General features: G+C 47.4%; 1 protein-coding gene across 1 annotated transcript; it reads right to left on the bottom strand.

Moving 5' to 3' along the window:
- Positions 1–10,434: 10,434 nt before the first annotated feature.
- Positions 10,435–20,438, bottom strand: LOC138362767 (hepatitis A virus cellular receptor 1-like). Its single transcript, XM_069321322.1, has 2 exons — positions 20,364–20,438; positions 10,435–11,091 (listed from the first exon to the last, which is right to left on the bottom strand). The coding sequence occupies exons 1-2, from the start codon at positions 20,436–20,438 to the stop codon at positions 10,435–10,437; spliced, it is 732 nt and encodes a 243-aa protein (XP_069177423.1).
- Positions 20,439–23,579: the final 3,141 nt, after the last annotated feature.

Genomic DNA, 23,579 nt, shown 5'->3' with positions numbered 1-23,579 from the left:
GATGGTCGGCACAAGGATGGTCAGCACTAGGATGGTCAGCACTAGGATGGTCTGCACTAGGATGGTCAGCACTAGGATGGTCTGCACTAGGATGGTCAGCACTAGGATGGTTAGCACTAGGATGGTCGGCACAAGGATGGTCAGCACTAGGATGGTGTGCGCTAGGAAGGTCTTCACTAGGAAGGTCAGCACTAGGATGGTCTGCTGTATGATGGTCTGCACTAGGAAGGTCAACACTAGGATGGTCTGCACTAGGAAGGTCAGCACTAGGATGATCTGCACAAGGATGGTCTGCACTAGGATGGTCTGCACTTGGAAGGTCTGCACTTGGAAAGTCAGCACTAGGATGGTTGGCACAAGGATGGTCTGCACTAGGAAGGTCTGCACTTGGATAGTCTGCACTAGGATAGTTTGCACTAGGTTGGTCCGCGCTAGGATGGTCTGCACTAGGAAGGTCAGCGCTAGGAAGGTCAGCGCTAGGAAGGTCAGAACTAGGAAGGTCAGAACTAGGAAGGTCAGCGCTAGGAAGGTCAGAACTAGGAAGGTCTGCGCTAGGAAGGTCTGCACTAGGAAGGTCAGCGCTAGGAAGGTCAGCACTAGGAAGGTCTGCGCTAGGAAGGTCTGCACTAGGAAGGTCAGCGCTAGGAAGGTCAGCACTAGGAAGGTCAGCGCTAGGAAGGTCAGAACTAGGAAGGTCAGAACTAGGAAGGTCAGAACTAGGAAGGTCTGCGCTAGGAAGGTCAGCGCTAGGAAGGTCTGCACTAGGAAGGTCTGCACTAGGAAGGTCTGCACTAGGAAGATCTGCACTAGGATGGTCAGCGCTAGGAAGGTCAGCACTAGGAAGGTCTGCACTAGGAAGGTCTGCACTAGGAAGGTCTGCACTAGGAAGATCTGCACTAGGATGGTCAGCACTAGGAAGGTCAGAACTAGGAAGGTCAGCACTAGGAAGGTCTGCACTAGGAAGGTCTGCACTAGGAAGGTCTGCACTAGGAAGATCTGCACTAGGATGGTCAGCGCTAGGAAGGTCAGCACTAGGATGGTCAGCGCTAGGAAGGTCAGCACTAGGAAGGTCTGCACTAGGAAGGTCTGCACTAGGAAGGTCTGCACTAGGAAGATCTGCACTAGGATGGTCAGCGCTAGGAAGGTCAGCACTAGGAAGGTCAGAACTAGGAAGGTCAGCACTAGGAAGGTCTGCACTAGGAAGGTCTGCACTAGGAAGATCTGCACTAGGATGGTCAGCGCTAGGAAGGTCAGCGCTAGGAAGGTCAGAACTAGGAAGGTCAGCACTAGGAAGGTCTGCACTAGGAAGGTCTGCACTAGGAAGGTCAGAGTGAAGAATTATGCTCAGAGGCAGATTTTAACATCATTGCCAAATAGTCAAATACCATGCCTCTTGATTTGCCACTCCGTAGAAAATACAACCTTCTAACTTGACCAGAAGCGTACAAACCCCAGCAACCCACCTAACCTATGGACTCGATGCGTAGAAAACGTATATATATGTACCCCGTTACTTTACCTGCCAGGTTGCTTGGTAACGTTAATTACCGTAACGTTCAGAAGACGACCTAATAGTTGAGAAGACTGTTATCACACGGGAGCCGGTCGGCCGAGCGGACAGCACGCTGGACTTGTGATCCTGTGGTCCCGAGTTCGATCCCGGGCACCGGCGAGAAACAATGGGCAGTTTCTTTCACCCTATGCCCCTGTTACCTAGCACTAAATAGGTACCTGGGTGTTAGTCAGCTGTCACGGGCTGCTTCCTGGGGGTGGAGGCCTGGTCGAGGACCGGGCCGCGGGGACACTAAAGCCCCGAAATCATCTCAAGATAACCTTACGTTAGATGTGGCGAGGCGGGGCCCAGGAGCACACGTTCAACCCTACAGCGGTACATTACTGAACCTGAAGATGGAGATACAGGGGTGGGAAAGGCGATATCCCCCCCCCCCTTCCCTTAGTGACTCCCCCCTCCCTTAATATCACCCCCTCCCCCGCTCCCTTTGTGACGCCCCACCCCCCATGTTACCCCCCCCCCGCACCAAGTGACAGCCCCACCTCCAGCGACAGTGCCTCCGTCCTCACTGGCACTCTCACCCCATGACACCTCCCCTGCCACGGATGGCACCCCTCCTCCCCCCCCCCCCTCCCCCAGCCCCATTATCCACCATAAGAATTTCCGGCCGAGTCAGTTTGAGAGAACCTGTGCTTGTTGCCGGCGGCCGCTGAGCGCCTTGATTGTTTCTAGAAGGTTTCCTCCTTCCCCCTCACCCCCCCCCCCCTGCCTCCCCTCTCCTCACGCCCCTCACCCCCCTCACCTCCCCCCACCCCCCCAAACCCCAGGCTTTCCCTCACCGTCTACACTCCCTTCTATATCGCCTCTATAATTACTTGTTGGCAACCTTTCCCGAGCGGCTTGACGGGGGGGGGGGGGTGGGGGGGGGGGGAGGGGGGAAATGGTCGGTATAACGGGGTCGCGCCACATTTAAACTCAATAATTTCAAGTTTCTGTGAACGCTCAGCTTTGTAAAACACAATGTCCAACATGACGATTGTTAATTCTTTTCAACCTTTTGCGTCCATTTTTCAGATTTATAATTCCGAGGATGATGAATATGGCTGTTGTTTTTGTTTGTTGCTTGTTGTTGTTGTTGAGGTGCGGGGGGGGGGGGTATGGAGAAGGGGGAAGGGGTTGTGTCATGTTGTGATGATCGGGGGAGGGGGGGGGGTGATGGGGCAGGGGTTTCTCCAGGGCGCGCACACGCGTGATCATGCACTCTGAGAGCTCAGAACTAACATTAGGAACACAATTAGGTTAGTACACAAACACAACAGACAGCACGCACGCGCGCGCGTCCTCCTCAGTACGCGTACCCCTCAGTCCGGGTACTAGTCTTGTTTGCCACCAGACTAGTACCCGAATGAGAGGTTTGAGCTACGAGGAGAGACTACGGGAATTAAACCTTACGTCACTGGGAGACAGCAGAGTTAGAGGGGACATGATCACCACATGCAAGATTCTCAGAGGAATTCATAGGGTAGATAAAGGTAGACTATTTAACTCAAAGGGCACACACACTAGGGGACACAGGTGGAAATTGAGTGACCAAATGTGCCATAGAGACGTTAGAAAGAATTTTTCAGTGTCAGAGTAGTAGACAAATGGAATGCATTAAGCAGTGATGTGGTGGAGGCTGACTCCATACACAGCTTCAAGTGTAGATATGATAGAGCCCAGTTTCTGTTATATGTATAAATATATAACTGCCGTTAGAAACTTCTGTAAGGAAACGTTCAGAACCTTGTATACCACTTATGTCAGACCAATACTGGAATATGGAGCCTGGAGTCCTCATCTAGTCATAGACAAAGCGAAGTTAGAAAAGGTTGAGAGGTGTGGCACCAGGCTAGTCCCCGAGCTGAGAGGTATGAACCACGATGAAAGATTACTGGAACTAAACCTCACGACACAGAAAGAAGATGTAATAGAAGAAAAATAAATTGGTTAGAAGGCTGAGTCCAAGAGCTAGATTCTGCAGCAAAATAGTAAACACAGAGGCCGGCGTGGGTATTACTACACAAGTACAGACCCGCCACCTATCCATTACCTTCCAAAAGCCAACCTTAAAGTGCAATCTCCCATTTAAGTGATCCTATCTAATCGCTTTTCATTCGAGAGGAGAATTAATTCCGTTCCCAGATATGGTCTCCTCGGCGGCCCGGCCCTCCTTTTAAAGTCTCCCCTCGGAGTCGAAAAATGAGCCCACATATTTCCCCTTTCAATATATTAACGGCTCTTCCAATAATGCCCTGCTTTTAACGCCTTTAATATCGTCCCCAATGCCTCTAACGAACCGGTTTTACGAATCTCGAGAAATTCCCTAAGGCTTCCCCCACATCAAATTCCTAATCTCCCTAGACGAAATGGAAAACTACTTCATGTTTTGGAACTCTGAGTTGATTGCTTAGCCTGACAGTCATCAGCATAAATATTTCTCCTCGTTCGGAGAGACGGCGTCTGAGTCGTATCTTTAAATATTGTGTAGTGCTTTTTGCCCTCATATTTGGCGTTTCATTTTACGTTGCCTGTGTGTTTGTGTTGGTGAGAATATAGGGGAAATATTTGATTTTGAAGGAATGTTTGGGTATACCCGATGTTCGTGGGATGAAGCCAGTGACTTGGATTAGCAATCGGACGCGGAGGCTGCACTAATGGCAAGGCGAGGCGCGCTAATCACTGAGCGCTGATTGGTGGAAACTCCGGCCCCGCTCCCTGCAATGAGACAGTGTTTTCAGCGTGTTGATTTACACTACTTATATTACTCCACTTCCCTTGGGTGTAGTCACGTCGCCAGGCCACCATAATACTCGCTAATGCACGTATATGGAAGGTAACAGTGCCAGAGACGCCTATCGATGGCGGGTGTATAGAGAAAACGGATATCTTCAAGACCAGCAGTTCTCATACATCATAGGTTGGCAGCCGTGCAACCAGAGCGTGCGGGGTTGGCGACGAATACACAAGAGGCATTTCTGAGCCGCTCTTGCAATCGTATGCAAATTAGGCTTAAATACAGCCACGCGAGGCAAAATGGACGCCTCTTAATGACTCCGGAATTGGAATGACAGGAATAGGATGGCGTTACTGCCGCCTGGATACCCTATTCCAAGAGGGAATGTGAGACGTGGGGTTCATTAGCTTTGTTGAGGAATTTGGAGTTTATGCAGAGCGAGAGACCCAGATGGATATTTTAGTGGAGGCGATGGCGCAGGCAGCTCTAGTTTGATGATGGAAATTACATTACGTGAGGCGCGCTGGTGGCCATGTTTGTGTGCTGCTTGTTTCTGCCACCAGAGGCCCTCGCGGTAATTATATTGTGGCATTTTACGGTGTGTATTGTCTGATGGGGTTATTGCCCCCCCTCTCTGGGGGGGGGTGCTGGTGCAGCCCTGGGGAGAAGTGGAGGGGGGGCGAGAGAGAGAGAGATAGAGAGAGAGGGGGAGGGAGAGAGATAGAGAGCGAGAGAGAGAGGGTCCCCCTCCCCCTGCTATGCTTTTTCCCCTATGAGAGAGAGAGAGAGAGAGAGAGAGCGAGCGAGAGCTCCCCTCAGTTGTACGTTGACTACTACGTCCCCCCCCCCTTCCCTTACTCCTATACACTCCCTCCACCCCCCCCCCCTCTCCTTGAACCTCACCCCATTCCTTCAAACCCCTCCCGAACCCTTTTCTTTTACCCCCACTCTCAGCAACCCCCCCTCCACCAACCCCCCACCCCTTTAACCTCCCCCCAACGCTCTAACCCCTCTCCCCCTTCCCATTAACCCCCCTTCCCATTAACCCCTCTCCCCCTTCCCATTAACCCCTCTCCCCCTTCCCATTAACCCCTCCCCCCCTTCCCATTAACCCCTCCCCCCCCCTTCCTCTGTGACGCCCAAGTGTCTCTGTGTAAGAAAGTTGACTTTATTCCCGAGGATATTCACACCCCGGGCTGCTGACCCTGGCACCTGAGGGCTACCAGGGAGCCCCTGGTGACCTTCCCTGGCACCCGAGGGCTACCAGGGGGCCCCTCCCGACCTTCCCTGGCACCCGAGGGCTACCAGGGGGCCCCTCCCGACCTTCCCTGGCACCCGAGGGCTACCAGGGGGCCCCTCCCGACCTTCCCTGGCACCCGAGGGGCTACCAGGGGTCCCTGGCGACCTTCCCTGGCACCCAAGGGGCTACCAGGGGTCCCTGGCGACCTTCCCTGGCACCCAAGGGGCTACCAGGGGTCCCTGGCGATCTTCCCTGGCACCCGAGGGGCTACCAGGGGTCCCCTCCCGACCTTCCCTGGCACCCGAGGGGCTACCAGGGGGCCCTGGCGACCTTTCCTGGCACCCAAGGGCTACCAGCGGTCTCCTCCCGACCTTCCCTGGCCCCCGAGGGCTACCAGGGGGGCCCTGGCACCCAAGGACTACCAGGGGGCCCTCCAGACTTTCCCTGGCACCCAAGGACTACCAGGGGGGCCCTCCCGACTTTCCCTGGCACCCAAGGACTACCAGGGGGCCCTCCCGACTTTCCCTGGCACCCGAGGGCTACCAGGGGGCCCTCCCGACTTTCCCTGGCACCCGAGGGCTACCAGGGGGCCCTCCCGACCTTCCCTGGCACCCGAGGGCTACCAGGGGGCCCTCCCGACTTTCCCTGGCACCCGAGGGCTACCAGGGGGCCCTCCCGACTTTCCCTGGCACCCGAGGGCTACCAGGGGGCCCTCCCGACCTTCCCTGGCTCCCGAGGGCTACCAGGGGGGCCCTGACACCCAAGGACTACCAGGGGGCCCTCCCGACTTTCCCTGGCACCCGAGGGCTACCAGGGGGCCCTCCCGACCTTCCCTGGCACCCGAGGGCTACCAGGGGGCCCCTGGCGACCTTCCCTGGCACCCGAGGGCTACCAGGGGGCCCCTGGCGACCTTCCCTGGCACCCGAGGGCTACCAGGGGGCCCCTCCCGACCTTCCCTGGCACCCGAGGGCTACCAGGAGGGCCCTAGTGACCTTCCCTGGCACCCGAGGGCTACCAGGAGGGCCCTGGCACCCGAGGGCTACCAGGGGGCCCTCCCGACCATCCCTGGCACCCGAGGGCTACCAGGGGGCCCTCCTGACCTTCCCTGGCACCCGAGGGCTACCAGGGGGCCCTCCCGACCTTCCCTGGCACCCGAGGGCTACCAGGGGGCCCTCCCGACCTTCCCTGGCACCCGAGGGCTACCAGGGGGCCCTCCCGACCTTCCCTGGCACCCGAGGGCTACCAGGGGGCCCTCCCGACCTTCCCTGGCACCCGAGGGCTACCAGGGGGCCCTCCCGACCTTCCCTGGCACCGGAGGGCTACCAGGGGGCCCTGGTGACCTTCCCTGGCACCCGAGGGCTACCAGGAGGGCCCTGGTGACCTTCCCTGACCCCGTTAATGAACCCCACAGGAAAGGTCGGCTGTGACCTTTCACAGGGCGCCCCCCACCCCCCATAAACAAGATGGTGCAACAGCCTCAGCGTCAGCCTGGCCATTATCGACCCAACGTCCGGGGCCTTGAAGGGGGAGTTTACCCCTCTCTCTGGTAGGGTGGCTTGGCACCTTCTTGGCCCGGGATGAGTGTGTGTTTTACCCATATCTTGAGGCGCTGAGTTCACGCTGTTTTTGTTGTTCTTGTTGTTTGTTTGTCTCCATACGTGATTGTATGGTGATTGTTGCTCGTGTTCTTGGTGATTGTTCGTGTTCTTGGTGATTGTTGTCCGTGTTCTTGATGATTGTTGTCCGTGTTCTTGGTGATTGTTGTCCGTGTTCTTGGTGATCGTTGTCCGTGTTCTTGGTGATTGTTGTTCGTGTTCTTGGTGATTGTTGTTCGTGTTCTTGGTGATTGTTCGTGTTCTTGATGATTGTTGTTCGTGTTCTTGGTGATTGTTCGTGTTCTTGGTGATTGTTGTCCGTGTTCTTGGTGATTGTTGTCCGTGTTCTTGGTGATTGTTGTCCGTGTTCTTGGTGATTGTTGTCCGTGTTCTTGGTGATTGTTGTCCGTGTTCTCGGTGATTGTTCGTGTTCTTGGTGATTGTTGTTCGTGTTCTTGGTGATTGTTCGTGTTCTTGATGATTGTTGTCCGTGTTCTTGGTGATTGTTGTTCGTGTTCTTGGTGATTGTTCGTGTTCTTGATGATTGTTGTCCGTGTTCTTGGTGATTGTTGTCCGTGTTCTTGGTGATTGTTGTCCGTGTTCTTGGTGATTGTTGTTCGTGTTCTTGGTGATTGTTCGTGTTCTTGGTGATTGTTGTTCGTGTTCTTGATGATTGGTGTTCGTGTTCTTGGTGATTGTTGTCCGTGTTCTTGGTGATTGTTGTCCGTGTTCTTGGTGATTGTTGTCCGTGTTCTTGGTGATTGTTGTCCGTGTTCTTGGTGATTGTTGTCCGTGTTCTTGGTGATTGTTCGTGTTCTTGGTGATTGTTCGTGTTCTTGATGATTGTTGTTCGTGTTCTTGGTGATTGTTCGTGTTCTTGGTGATTGTTCGTGTTCTTGGTGATTGTTGTCCGTGTTCTTGGTGATTGTTGTCCGTGTTCTTGGTTATTGTTGTTCGTGTTCTTGGTGATTGTTCGTGTTCTTGATGATTGTTGTCCGTGTTCTTGGTGATTGTTGTTCGTGTTCTTGGTGATTGTTCGTGTTCTTGATGATTGTTGTCCGTGTTCTTGGTGATTGTTGTCCGTGTTCTTGGTGATTGTTGTCCGTGTTCTTGGTGATTGTTCGTGTTCTTGGTGATTGTTGTTCGTGTTCTTGATGATTGGTGTTCGTGTTCTTGGTGATTGTTGTCCGTGTTCTTGGTGATTGTTGTCCGTGTTCTTGGTGATTGTTGTCCGTGTTCTTGGTGATTGTTGTCCGTGTTCTTGGTGATTGTTGTCCGTGTTCTTGGTGATTGTTCGTGTTCTTGGTGATTGTTCGTGTTCTTGATGATTGTTGTTCGTGTTCTTGGTGATTGTTCGTGTTCTTGGTGATTGTTGTCCGTGTTCTTGGTGATTGTTCGTGTTCTTGGTGATTGTTGTCCGTGTTCTTGGTGATTGTTGTCCGTGTTCTCGGTGATTGTTCGTGTTCTTGGTGATTGTTGTTCGTGTTCTTGGTGATTGTTCGTGTTCTTGATGATTGTTGTCCGTGTTCTTGATGATTGTTGTTCGTGTTCTTGGTGATTGTTCGTGTTCTTGGTGATTGTTCGTGTTCTTGGTGATTGTTGTCCGTGTTCTTGGTGATTGTTGTCCGTGTTCTTGGTGATTGTTGTCCGTGTTCTTGGTGATTGTTCGTGTTCTTGGTGATTGTTCGTGTTCTTGATGATTGTTGTTCGTGTTCTTGGTGATTGTTCGTGTTCTTGGTGATTGTTGTCCGTGTTCTTGGTGATTGTTGTCCGTGTTCTTGGTGATTGTTCGTGTTCTTGGTGATTGTTGTTCGTGTTCTTGATGATTGGTGTTCGTGTTCTTGGTGATTGTTGTCCGTGTTCTTGGTGATTGTTGTCCGTGTTCTTGGTGATTGTTGTCCGTGTTCTTGGTGATTGTTGTCCGTGTTCTTGGTGATTGTTCGTGTTCTTGGTGATTGTTCGTGTTCTTGATGATTGTTGTTCGTGTTCTTGGTGATTGTTCGTGTTCTTGGTGATTGTTCGTGTTCTTGGTGATTGTTGTCCGTGTTCTTGGTGATTGCTCATGTTCTCGGTCTTAATTCACTGGTTCTCAGTGAACCGTTGACCGGTACTCTCTGTTCTTACCGTTGACCGGTACTCTCTGTTCTTACCGTTGACCGGTACTCTCTGTTCTTACCGTTGACCGGTACTCTCTGTTCTTACCGTTGACCGGTACTCCCTGTTCTTACCGTTGACCGGTACTCCCTGTTCTTACCGTTGACCGGTACTCTCTGTTCTTACCGTTGACCGGTACTCTCTGTTCTTACCGTTGACCGGTACTCCCTGTTCTTACCGTTGACCGGTACTCTCTGTTCTTACCGTTGACCGGTACTCTCTGTTCTTACCGTTGACCGGTACTCCCTGTTCTTACCGTTGACCGGTACTCCCTGTTCTTACCGTTGACCGGTACTCCCTGTTCTTACCGTTGACCGGTACTCTCTGTTCTTACCGTTGACCGGTACTCCCTGTTTTTACCTTTGACCGGTACTCTCTGTTCTTACCGTTGACCGGTACTCTCTGTTCTTACCGTTGACCGGTACTCTCTGTTCTTACCGTTGACCGGTACTCTCTGTTCTTACCGTTGACCGGTACTCTCTGTTCTTACCGTTGACCGGTACTCCCTGTTCTTACCGTTGACCGGTACTCCCTGTTCTTACCGTTGACCGGTACTCTCTGTTCTTCTTGTTGACCGGTACTCTCTGTTCTTACCGTTGACCGGTACTCCCTGTTCTTACCGTTGACCGTTACTTCCTGTTCTTACCGTTGACCGGTACTCTCTGTTCTTACCGTTGACCGTTACTTCCTGTTCTTACCGTTGACCGGTACTCCCTGTTCTTACCGTTGACCGGTACTCCCTGTTTTTACCTTTGACCGGTACTCTCTGTTCTTACCGTTGACGGTACTCCCTGTTCTTACCGTTGACCGGTACTCCCTGTTCTTACCGTTGACCGTTACTCCCTGTTCTTACCGTTGACCGGTACTCCCTGTTCTTACCGTTGACCGGCACTCCCTGTTCTTACCGTTGACCGGTACTCCCTGTTCTTACCGTTGACCGGTACTCTCTGTTCTTACCGTTGACCGGTACTCCCTGTTCTTACCGTTGACCGGTACTCTCTGTTCTTACCGTTGACCGGTACTCTCTGTTCTTACCGTTGACCGGTACTCCCTGTTCTTACCGTTGACCGGTACTGTTGTTGTTGTCTTTGTTTTGTTGCTTTTTGTTTAGTCATTAACAAATCTGTGTTTTTTTCGTGTATTTTATTGTTTTTGTTCATGTTAATGCTTTTCCTGTGTTTGATGTCGTTGTTAACGGAAGCTCTGTCGTTGTTAACGGAAGCTCTGTCGTTGTTAACGGAAGCTCTGTCGTTGTTAACGGAGGCTCTGTCGTTGTTAACGGAGGCTCTGTCGTTGTTAACGGAGGCTCTGTCGTTGTTAACGGAGGCTCTGTCGTTGTTAACGGAAGCTCTGTCGTTGTTAACGGAAGCTCTGTCGTTGTTAACGGAAGCTCTGTCGTTGTTAACGGAAGCTCTGTCGTTGTTAACGGAGGCTCTCTCGTTGTTAACGGAGGCTCTGTCGTTGTTAACGGAAGCTCTGTCGTTGTTAACGGAGGTTCTGTCGTTGTTAACGGAAGCTCTGTCGTTGTTAACGAAGGCTCTGTCGTTGTTAACGGAAGCTCTGTCGTTGTTAACGGAAGCTCTGTCGTTGTTAACGGAAGCTCTGTCGTTGTTAACGGAGGCTCTGTCGTTGTTAACGGAAGCTCTGTCGTTGTTAACGGAAGCTCTGTCGTTGTTAACGGAAGCTCTGTCGTTGTTAACGGAAGCTCTGTCGTTGTTAACGGAAGCTCTGTCGTTGTTAACGGAGGCTCTGTCGTTGTTAGTGTTAGGCTTTTGTGTCCTTGCTGCCCCTTGTTTGTGGTCTCCTTCAAGTCCTCAGTGTTTTTGTTTGTGTTTGTTAGTGGTGTTATTGATTGGTTGTGTTGCTGTTATCTTGTAACTGCTGCTATTGCTGTTATCTTGTAGCTGCTGCTGTAGATGTTATCTTGTAGCTGCTGTTATCTTGTAGCTGCTGCTATAAATGTTAGCTTGTAACTGTTGTTGTCGTTATCTTGTAGCTGCTGCTGTTGCTGTTATCTTGTAGCTGCTGCTGTTGCTGTTATCTTGTAGCTGCTGCTGTATGTTATCTTGTAGCTGCTGCTGTTGCTGTTATCTTGTAGCTGCTGCTGTATATGTTATCTTGTAGCTGCTGCTGCTGTAGATGTTATCTTGTAGCTGCTGCTGTATATGTTATCTTGTAGCTGCTGCTGCTGTAGATGTTATCTTGTAGCTGCTGCTGTAGATGTTATCTTGTAGCTGCTGCTGTAGATGTTATCTTGTAGCTGCTGCTGCTGTAGATGTTATCTTGTAGCTGCTGCTGTTGCTGTTATCTTGTAGCTGCTGCTGTTGCTGTTATCTTGTAGCTGCTGCTATAGATGTTATCTTGTAGCTGCTGCTGTTGCTGTTATCTTGTAGCTGCTGCTGTAGATGTTATCATGTAGCTGCTGCTGTTGCTGTTATCTTGCAGCAGCTGCTGTTGCTGTTATCTTGAAGCTGTTGGTGTTGCTGTCATCTTGTAGCTGTTGCTGTTATCTTGTAGCCGTTGCTGTTATCTTGTAGCCGTTGTGTTGCTGTTGCTGTTATCTTGTAGCTGTTGTATTGGTTATCTTGTAGCTGTTGTGTTGCTGTTACCTTGTAGCTGTTGTGGTGCTGTTGCTGTGTTTTAGCTGTGTTAGTTCGTATGTTGTGTATCCTCACCTAGTTGTGCTTGCGGGGGTTGAGCTCTGCAGTTTGGTCCCGCCTCTCAACTGTCAATCAACTGGTGTACAGGTTCCTGAGCCTACTGGGCTCTATCATATCTACACTTGAAACTGTGTATGGAGTCAGCCTCCACCACATCACTGCCTAATGCATTCCACCTGTTAACTACTCTGACACTGAAAAAGTTCTTTCTAACGTCCCTGTGGCTCATGTGGGTACTCACTTTCCACCTGTGTCCCCTTGTTCGCGTACCACCCGTGTTAAAAAGTTTATCCTTATCTACCCTGTCAATTCCTCTGAGAGTTTTGTAGGTAGTGATCATGTTTCCTCTTACTCTTTTGTCTTCCAGTGTCGTAAGGTGCATTTCCCGCAGCCTTTTCACGTAACTCATGCCTCTTAGTTCTGGGACTAGCCTAGTGGCATACCTCTGAACTTTTTCCGGCTTCGTCTTGTGCTTGACAAGGTACCGGCTCCATGCTGGGGCCGCATACTCTAGGATTGGTCTTACATATGTGTTATACAAGATTCTAAATGAATCCTTACACAGATTCCTGAAGGCAGTTCTGATGTTAGCCAGCCTCGCATACGCCGCAGATGTTATTCTTTTTATGTGGGCTTCAGGAGACAGGTTTGGTGTGATATCAACTCCTAGATCTTTCTCTCTGTCCATTTCATTAAGGACTTTATCTCCTATTCTGTATCCTATGTCTGGCCTCCTGTTTCCACCGTCTAGTTTCATTACTTTACATTTACTCGGGTTGAACTTCAACAGCCATTTGTTGGCCCATTCATTCAGTCTATCCAGGTCATCTTGTAGCCTCCTACTACCATCCTCTGTTTTAATCCACCTCATAATTTTTGCATCGTCGGCAAACATTGAGAGGAACGAATCTATACCCTCTGGGAGATCATTTACATATACCAGAAACAGTATAGGTCCAAGAACTGACCCCTGCGGGACTCCACTTGTAACTTCTCGCCAATCTGAGACCTCACCCCTCACACTGACTCGTTGTCCTGTTGCTTTGGTACTCCTTTATCCAATGGAGTACCTTCCCTTTCACTCCAGCCTGCATCTCTAGCTTTCACACTAGCCTCTTGTGTGGTACTGTATCAAAGGCTTTCTGTCAATCCAAAAAAATGCAGTCTGCCCACCCTTCTCTTTCTTGCCTGATTTTTGTTTTGCCTGATCGTAGAATTCAAGTAACCCTGTGAGGCAGGCCTTGCCATACCTGAACCCATGTTGATGCTGTGTTACAAAGTTCTTTCGCTCCAGATGTTCCACTAGCTTTCTTCGCACAATCTTCTCCATCAGCTTGCATGGTATGCAGGTTAGGGACACTGGCCTGTAGTTCAGAGCCTCCTGTCTATCCCCTTTCTTGTATATCGGGACTACATTAGCTGCTTTCCAAATTTCTGACAATTCTCCTGTTGCCAGTGATTTGTTATACACTATGGAGAGTGGTAGGCACAGTTCTTTTGCTCCTTCCTTTAGTATCCAAGGGGAGATTCCATCTGGGCCTATAGCCTTTGTCACATCCAACTCTAGTAAACACTTCCTTACTTCCCCGCTGGTAATCTCAAACTATTCCAGTGGTTCCTGGTTAACTATTCCCTCTCTTATCTCTGGAATTTCTCCTTGCTCTACGGTGAAGACCTCCTGGAATTTCTTATTCAGTTCCTCACACACTTCCTTGTCGTTTGTAGTGAAGCCTTCTGCCCCTATCCTTAATTTCATAATCTGTTCCTTTACTGTTGTTTTTCTCCTGATGTGGCTGTGGAGCAATTTAGGCTGAGTCTTTGCCTTGCTTGCGATGTCATTTTCGTATTGTCTTTCTGCCTCTCTTCTCATCCTGACATATTCATTCCTGGCATTCTAGTATCTTTCTCTGCTCTCAAGTGTCCTGTTATTCCTATAGTTTCTCCATGCCCTTTTACTTTGCTGCTTAGCTAGCCTACATCTGTGATTAAACCATGGGTTTCTCATCTTCATTTCTCTGTTTTCCTTTTGGACTGGGACAAACTTGTTTGCGGTTTCCTTGCACTTCTGCGTGATGTAGTCCATCATATATTGGGCCGTCTTTCCCCTGAGCTCTGTTTCCCATGCTATCTGTTAGGAATTTTTTTATCTCCTCATTGTTTCCCTTTCGGTGTGTCCTCATAGTTGAGGACACATACACACACGTGTGTGTGTATTCACCTAGTTGTGTTTGCGGGGGTTGAGCTTTGCTCTTTCGGCCCGCCTCTCAACTGTCAATCAACTGTTTACCAACTACTATTTTTCCACACCACACACACACACACACACACACACCAGGAAGCAGCCCGTGACAGCTGACTAACTCCCAGGTACCTATTTACTGCTAGGTAATAGGGGCATTCAGGGTGAAAGAAACTTTGCCCATTTGTTTCTGCCTCGTGCGGGAATCGAACCCGCGCCACAGAATTAAGAGTCCTGCGCGCTATCCACCAGGCTACGAGGCCCCCGTGCGTGCGTGCGTGCGTACGTACGTACGTACGTACGTGCGTGTTTACACTGGGGGTGGGGGGATGGGTTATGGGGGGAGGGTGGGGTTGGCAGGAGCGCCAGAAGTCGTATCTCTTAACAAGTTCGCAGCGCGGCCTTAAGCCTCATATATTTCCTTCTTGCGGTAAGTGCAAATATGATTTTGCACGCCTGAAATATTTTGAATTATATAATCGCGAGACTGTGAGGTACAGGTCCTGTACACAGTACTGGACTGTGAGGTACAGGTCCTGTACACAGTACTAGACTGTGAGGTACAGGTCCTGTACACAGTACTGGACTGTGAGGTACAGGTCCTGTACACAGTACTGGACTGTGAGGTACAGGTCCTGTACACAGTACTGGACTGTGAGGTACAGGTCCTGTACACAGTACTGGACTGTGAGGTACAGGTCCTGTACACAGTACTGGACTGTGAGGTACAGGTCCTGTACACAGTACTGGACTGTGAGGTACAGGTCCTGTACACAGTACTGGACTGTGAGGTACAGGTCCTGTACACAGTACTAGACTGTGAGGCACAGGTCCTGTACACAGTACTGGACTGTGAGGTACAGGTCCTGTACACAGTACTGGACTGTGAGGTACACGTCCTGTACACAGTACTGGACTGTGAGGTACAGGTCCTGTACACAGTACTGGACTCTGAGGTACAGGTCCTGTACACAGTACTGGACTGTGAGGTACAGGTCCTGTACACAGTACTGGACTGTGAGGTACAGGTCCTGTACACAGTACTAGACTGTGAGGCACAGGTCCTGTACACAGTACTGGACTGTGAGGTACAGGTCCTGTACACAGTACTGGACTGTGAGGTACAGGTCCTGTACACAGTACTGGACTGTGAGGTACAGGTCCTGTACACAGTACTAGACTGTGAGGTACAGGTCCTGTACACAGTACTAGACTGTGAGGTACAGGTCTTGTACACAGTACTGGACTGTGAGGTACAGGTCCTGTACACAGTACTAGACTGTGAGGTACAGGTCCTGTACACAGTACTGGACTGTGAGGCACAGGTCCTGTACACAGTACTAGACTGTGAGGCACAGGTCCTGTACACAGTACTGGACTGTGAGGCACAGGTCCTGTACACAGTACTGGACTGTGAGGTACAGGTCCTGTACACAGTACTGGACTGTGAGGTACAGGTCCTGTACACAGTACTGGACTGTGAGGTACAGGTCCTGTACACAGTACTGGACTGTGAGGTACAGGTCCTGTACACAGTACTGGACTGTGAGGTACAGGTCCTGTACACAGTACTAGACTGTGAGGTACAGGTCCTGTACACAGTACTGGACTGTGAGGTACAGGTCCTGTACACAGTACTGGACTGTGAGGTACAGGTCCTGTACACAGTACTGGACGTGCAAGGGTTTGCTCCACTCATATTAGTCATTTTATATATTTGTCTATATTAAATTTTTAAGTATAAATATGACTACAATAATATGACCACATTAATATGACCACATTAAGGAATAAGTGTGACTACATCACTTTGTATTCGTGTGCGAAACACTGATTTTGTCATATATGGTTTGTTGAACCATGATGACACATGTTTGTTCAATGTGTGTGTGTTGAACCATGATGACACATGTTTGTTCAATGTGTGTGTGTTGAACCATGATGACACATGTTTGTTCAATGTGTGTGTGTTGAACCATGATGACACATGTTTGTTCAATGTGTGTGTGTTGAACCATGATGACACATGTTTGTTCAATGTGTGTGTGTTGAACCATGATGACACATGTTTGTTCAATGTGTGTGTGTTGAACCATGATGACACATGTTTGTTCAATGTGTGTTGAACCATGATGACACATGTTTGTTCAATGTGTGTGTGTTGAACCATGATGACACATGTTTGTTCAATGTGTGTGTGTTGAACCATGATGACACATGTTTGTTCAATGTGTGTGTGTTGAACCATGATGACACATGTTTGTTCAATGTGTGTGTGTTGAACCATGGTGACACATGTTTGTTCAATGTGTGTGTGTTGAACCATGATGACACATGTTTGTTCATTGTGTGTGTGTTGAACCATGGTGACACATGTTTGTTCAATGTGTGTGTGTTGAACCATGATGACACATGTTTGTTCAATGTGTGTGTGTTGAACCATGGTGACACATGTTTGTTCAATGTGTGTGTGTTGAACCATGGTGACACATGTTTGTTCAATGTGTGTGTGTTGAGCCATGGTGACACATGTTTGTTCAATGTGTGTGTGTTGAGCCATGGTGACACATGTTTGTTCAATGTGTGTGTGTTGAACCATGATGACACATGTTTGTTCAATGTGTGTGTGTTGAACCATGATGACACATGTTTGTTCAATGTGTGTGTGTTGAACCATGATGACACATGTTTGTTCAATGTGTGTGTGTTGAACCATGATGACACATGTTTGTTCAATGTGTGTGTGTTGAACCATGATGACACATGTTTGTTCAATGTGTGTGTGTTGAACCATGATGACACATGTTTGTTCAATGTGTGTGTGTTGAACCATGATGACACATGTTTGTTCAATGTGTGTGTGTTGAACCATGATGACACATGTTTGTTCAATGTGTGTGTGTTGAACCATGATGACACATGTTTGTTCAATGTGTGTGTGTTGAACCATGATGACACATGTTTGTTCAATGTGTGTGTGTTGAACCATGATGACACATGTTTGTTCAATGTGTGTGTGTTGAACCATGATGACACATGTTTGGTCAATGTGTGTGTGTTGAGCCATGGTGACACATGTTTGTTCATTGTGTGTGTGTTGAACCATGGTGACACATGTTTGTTCAATGTGTGTGTGTTGAACCATGATGACACATGTTTGTTCAATGTGTGAGTGTTGAACAATGATGACACATGTTCAATGTGTGTGTGTTGAACCATGGTGACACATGTTTGTTCAATGTGTGTGTTGAACCATGATGACACATGTTTGTTCAATGTGTGTGTTGAACCATGATGACACATGTTTGTTCAATGTGTGTGTGTTGAACCATGATGACACATGTTTGTTCATTGTGTGTGTGTTGAACCATGGTGACACATGTTTGTTCAATGTGTGTGTGTTGAACCATGATGACACATGTTTGTTCAATGTGTGTTGAACCATGATGACACATGTTCAATGTGTGTGTGTTGAACCATGGTGACACATGTTTGTTCAATGTGTGTGTTGAACCATGATGACACATGTTTGTTCAATGTGTGTGTTGAACCATGATGACACATGTTTGTTCAATGTGTGTGTGTTGAACCATGATGACACATGTTTGTTCAATGTGTGTGTGTTGAACCATGATGACACATGTTTGTTCAATGTGTGTGTGTTGAACCATGGTGACACATGTTTGTTCAATGTGTGTGTGTTGAACCATGATGACACATGTTTGTTCAATGTATGTGTGTTGAACCATGGTGACACATGTTTGTTCAATGTGTGTTGAACCATGATGACACATGTTTGTTCAATGTGTGTGTGTTGAACTATGATGACACATGTTTGTTCAATGTGTGTGTGTTGAACCATGATGACACATGTTTGTTCAATGTGTGTGTGTTGAACCATGATGACACATGTTTGTTCAATGTGTGTGTGTTGAACCATGACGACACATGTTTGTTCAATGTGTGTGTGTTGAACCATGATGACACATGTTTGTTCAATGTGTGTGTGTTGAACCATGATGACACATGTTTGTTCAATGTGTGTGTGTTGAACCATGATGACACATGTTTGTTCAATGTGTGTTGAACCATGATGACACATGTTTCTTCAATGTGTGTGTGTTGAACCATGATGACACATGTTTGTTCAATGTGTGTGTGTTGAACCATGACGACACATGCTTGTTCAATGTGTGTGTGTTGAACCATGATGACACATGTTTGTTCAATGTGTGTGTGTTGAACCATGATGACACATGTTTGTTCAATGTGTGTGTGTTGAACCATGATGACACATGTTTGTTCAATGTGTGTGTTGAACCATGATGACACATGTTTGTTCAATGTGTGTGTGTTGAACCACGATGACACATGTTTGTTCAATGTGTGTGTGTTGAACCATGGTGACACATGTTTGTTCAATGTGTGTGTGTTGAACCATGACGACACATGTTTGTTCAATGTGTGTGTGTTGAACCATGATGACACATGTTTGTTCAATGTGTGTGTGTTGAACCATGATGACACATGTTTGTTCAATGTGTGTGTGTGTTGAACCATGATGACACATGTTTGTTCAATGTGTGTGTGTTGAACCATGATGACACATGTTTGTTTAATGTGTGTGTGTTGAACCATGGTGACACATGTTCAATGTGTGTGTGTTGAGCCATGATGACACATGTTTGTTCAATGTGTGTGTGTTGAACCATGATGACACATGTTTGTTCAATGTGTGTGTGTTGAACCATGATGACACATGTTTGTTCAATGTGTGTGTGTTGAACCATGGTGACACATGTTTGTTCAATGTGTGTGTGTTGAGCCATGTTGACATATGTTTGTTCAGTGTAATTTCCCAAGTGTAGAACCTAGGTGTAGTTCCAGGATGAGAGCTACGCTTGTGGTGTCCCGTCTTCCCAGTACTCTTTGTCGTATAATTTTCGCCCTCCTGGGCTGAGGTATGCTGAACTCTGTAATTACTATGCGAATACTGGAACACTTGATGATATATTGGACTTGTACCCAAGATTAACCATGTAATGTATCAATTATGCAATGTATGTATATGATGTAACTATATAACTTGAGCTTGTAAAAACACGTTAATCACCTTCAGTGGTTAAGTGCTTAATAACACACTAGTTTCTCTATCAGCTATCTTACCCTCTTAGAGTAAGAGAGCCATAAATGTGTGTATGTGTATGTATGTGTGTGTGTGTATGCACCTAGTTGTATTCACCTAGTTGTGCTTCCGGGGGTTGAACTCTGCTCTTTCGGCCCGCCTCTCAACTGTCCAATCAACTGTTACTAACTACTCCCCCCCCCCACACACACACACCAGGAAGCAGCCCGTAGCAGCTGACTAAGTCCCAGGTACCTATTTACTGCTAGGTAACAGGTGCATCAGGGTAAAGGAAACTCTGCCCATTTGTTTTTCCGGCGGTGCCGGGAGGGGGGGGGCGGAATCGAACCCCAAGTCCCTAGGTCCACCACCCACCGCATAACTATATGTGTGTATGTATATGTATATGTGTATGTATATGTATGTGTATAAAGTATATGTGGAAGCTGATCAGAATTACATTTCGCCTTTGTAAATGTACATTAATGACACTATGTAAAAAACACATTGAATACTTTATGTAGGGCATACGGAACTCTGTGTATCTATGTATTTATGTCAGTAGCTTAGCCAAGCATTTTAAAAGCACTACAATCACCTTCTGTGGTTGATTGTTCAATAAATCCCTGAACTATATGTTTAACACATCTCTCACCCTGTCCATGGAGGACAGAAGAAAATGTGAATATGCTGGTTAGCATTGTAAATGTGTGGCCACGTCTGTGGTAGAAAATAATTATAATAATCATATATATATATATATATATATATATATATATATATATATATATATATATATATATTTGAAACTATTTGACGGTCCACCACCTTCTCACTTACATTGTTCCAACCGTCTTCCACTCTGTTTGCAAAAGAAAAACAGTCTAATATATTTTCGGCATTTTTATTTCCTTAGTTTGAATCTATGACCTCTTGTTCGTGAAGTTGTAGGCTTCACGAATTCCACTTTGCCAGTTTTGTCGAGTCTTGCTAATATTTTGTATGTAGTGATCATATCTCTCTTTCTTCTTTTTATCCTGCAGCCTCTCCGAGATACAAACCAGGGTTTTACACAATTCCCTCATGCAGCTGAACTCGGAGAGGTAGAACAGCTTATTGACAGAGCTCGAGTGCATGGGGGAAATTGTGTACAACCCTGGCTTGTGTCTCGGAGAGGCTGCAGGATCCGTATGAGGGCAGTAGAACTCCCGGTTACAATTATTTTAACCATGTCGTGGCCCAGTCGATTAATTCGCGTCTGGGATCCTCTCAGACGTAGGTTCGAACCCTCATCACGGCCCTTGTGAATTTGTTTCTTTATTCTTATGTTCTGATGAGTTCGCCACAGCAACACACCCAACCCTAGGTGGATGTACCCCTTCCCCAGCACTTGTGAACGTCACTCTCCACTTGTTTATGCACTTCATTGTACACTTGTTTATGCACTTCATTGTACACTTGTTTATGCACTTCATTGTACACTTGTTTATGCACTTCATTGTACACTTGTTTATGCACTTCATTGTACACTTGTTTATGCACTTCATTGTACACTTGTTTATGCACTTCATTGTACACTTGTTTATGCACTTCATTGTACACTTGTTTATGCACTTCATTGTACACTTGTTTATGCACTTCATTGTACACTTGTTTATGCACTACATTGTACAGTTGTTTATGCACTTCATTGTACACTTGTTTATGCACTACATTGTACAGTTGTTTATGCACTACATTGTACAGTTGTTTATGCACTACATTGTACAGTTGTTTATGCACTACATTGTACAGTTGTTTATGCACTACATTGTACAGTTGTTTATGCACTTCATTGTACAGTTGTTTATGTAATTCATTATGCGCATCATTATACATTTTTTGCACTTGTTTGTGCATTTTCGTTATGCATTTCTTTATTCACTTCGTTATGTAGTTCACTGATTTTCGTACTTCATCATGCCGTAATTACGCATTTCATTCTGCACTTCATTATACACTTCATTATGCAATTCTGTATACACTTCATTATACACTTCATTATACACTTCATTATACACTTCATTATGCACTTCATTATGCACTTCATTATACACTTCATTATACACTTCATTATACACTTCATTATACACTTCATTATACACTTCATTATACACTTCATTATACAGTTCCTTACGCATTTGACGTGCCAGCGACATTGATATTCACTTAGATTCAAATTTGTTATTCATAAACGTTGTAGATTTTTAATTGACTTGGTTTATTGATTTATTGATTTTGTTGATTTCCTCTTGCATGTTATTTAACGTGTCGCACAGCCGGTCGGCCGAGCGGACAGCACGCGGGACTTCTGATCCTGTGGTCCAGGGTTCGATCCCGGGCGCCGGCGAGAAACAATGGGCAGAGTTTCTTTCACCCTATGCCCCTGTTACCTAGCAGTAAAATAGGTACCTGGGTGTTAGTCAGCTGTCACGGGCTGCTTCCTGGGGGTGGAGGCCTGGTCGAGGACCGGGCCGCGGGGACACTAAAAGCCCCGAAATCATCGCAAGATAACCTCAAGATGTTTATTGCTTATGAAACATGCACTCACAGTTCTTCAAAATCTCGGTGATATTTCAAATAAAAGTGACATTCTTATTGGCTGTTTTATTGAAAGTAAATATTTGTATTGGCTGCTCATTTTGAAGTTAATCTTGTAAGAGGCGGGTCATTTTGAAGTTAATCTTGTAACAGGCTGGTCATTTTGAAGTTAATCTTGTAAGAGGCGGGTCATTTTGAAGTTAATCTTGTAACAGGCGGGTCATTTTGAAGTTAATCTTGTAAGAGGCGGGTCATTTTGAAGTTAATCTTGTAAGAGGCGGGTCATTTTGAAGTTAATCTTGTAAGAGGCGGGTCATTTTGAAGTTAATCTTGTAAGAGGCGGGTCATTTTGAAGTTAATCTTGTAAGAGGCGGGTCATTTTGAAGTTAATCTTGTAACAGGCGGGTCATTTTGAAGTTAATCTTGTAAGAGGCGGGTCATTTTGAAGTTAATCTTGTAACAGGCGGGTCATTTTGAAGTTAATCTTGTAACAGGCGGCTCGTTTTGAAGTTAATCTTGAAACAGGCGGGTCATTTTGAAGTTAATCTTGTAACAGGCGGGTCATTTTGAAGTTAATCTTGTAACAGGCGGGTCATTTTGAAGTTAATCTTGTAAGAGGCTGTTGGAGGCGAGGCTTGGGGCCCGGCTAACGGGTGGCGGGTCAGGTCTTGCTGTTAATTATTCAAATTGAGGCACACGTCTTGGGGAGCGCTACTTAAAGTGGATAGAGTGATGGGTCGCCAGTCCTCGACCCCTCGCTGCCGGCCGCGTGTCTGGGGGCCGCGTGTCTGGGGGCCGCGTGTCTGGGGGCCGCGTGTCTGGGGGCCGCGTGTCTGGGGGCCGCGTGTCTGCGGGCCGAGTCATTACCATTTACCACCCGATATTATCGGAGTCGTAACTAAGCTGTCATTTTTTATGTACCTTACCTTGAGGTGTTTTCGGGGCTTAGCGTCCCCGCGGCCCGGTCGTCGACCAGGCCTCCTGGTTGCTGGACTGGTAAACCAGGCTATTGGACGCGGCTCCTCGCAGCCTGACGTATGAACTGGTTGATTAGATATCAACCAGGTATCCTTTGGAGGTGTTTATCCAAGTTCTCTCTTGAACACTGTGAGGGGTCGGCCAGTTATGCCCCTTATGTGTAGTGGAAGCGTGTTGAACAGTCTCGGGCCTCTGATGTTGATAGTTCTCTCTCAGAGTACCTGTTGCACCTCTGCTCTTCAACGGGGGTATTCTGCACATCCTGCCATGCCTTCTGGTCTCATGTGGTGTTATTTCTGTGTGCAGGTTTGGGACCAGCCCCTTTACTATTTTCCACGTGTAAATTATTATGTAACTCTCCTGCCTGCGCTCTAGTGAATACAGATTTAGGCATTTCAGTCGCCTAAACTATCCCAATAGTTTAGATGTTTTACTGAGTGGATTCTAGCAGTAAAGGATCTCTGCACGCTCTCCAGGTCAACAATCTCTCCAGCTTTGAAAGGGGCTGTCATTGTGCAGCAGTACTCCACTCTAGAGAGCACAAGCGTCTTGAAGAGTATCATCATCGGTATAGCATCTCTAGTGTGAAAAGTTCTTGTTATCCAACCTGTCATTTTTCTTGCAGTTGTGACGGCTACTTTATTGTGTTCTTTAACGGTAAGGTTTTCCGACATGAGTACACCCAGATCCTTTACATTGCTTTTTCGTTCTATGTTATG

Source organism: Procambarus clarkii, chromosome 9, assembly GCF_040958095.1.
Source record: "Procambarus clarkii isolate CNS0578487 chromosome 9, FALCON_Pclarkii_2.0, whole genome shotgun sequence".
Classification (NCBI taxonomy): Eukaryota; Metazoa; Arthropoda; class Malacostraca; order Decapoda; family Cambaridae; genus Procambarus; species Procambarus clarkii.
The sequence above is the reverse complement of the archived record's forward strand: the minus strand, read 5'-3'. Positions and strand labels throughout refer to the sequence as shown.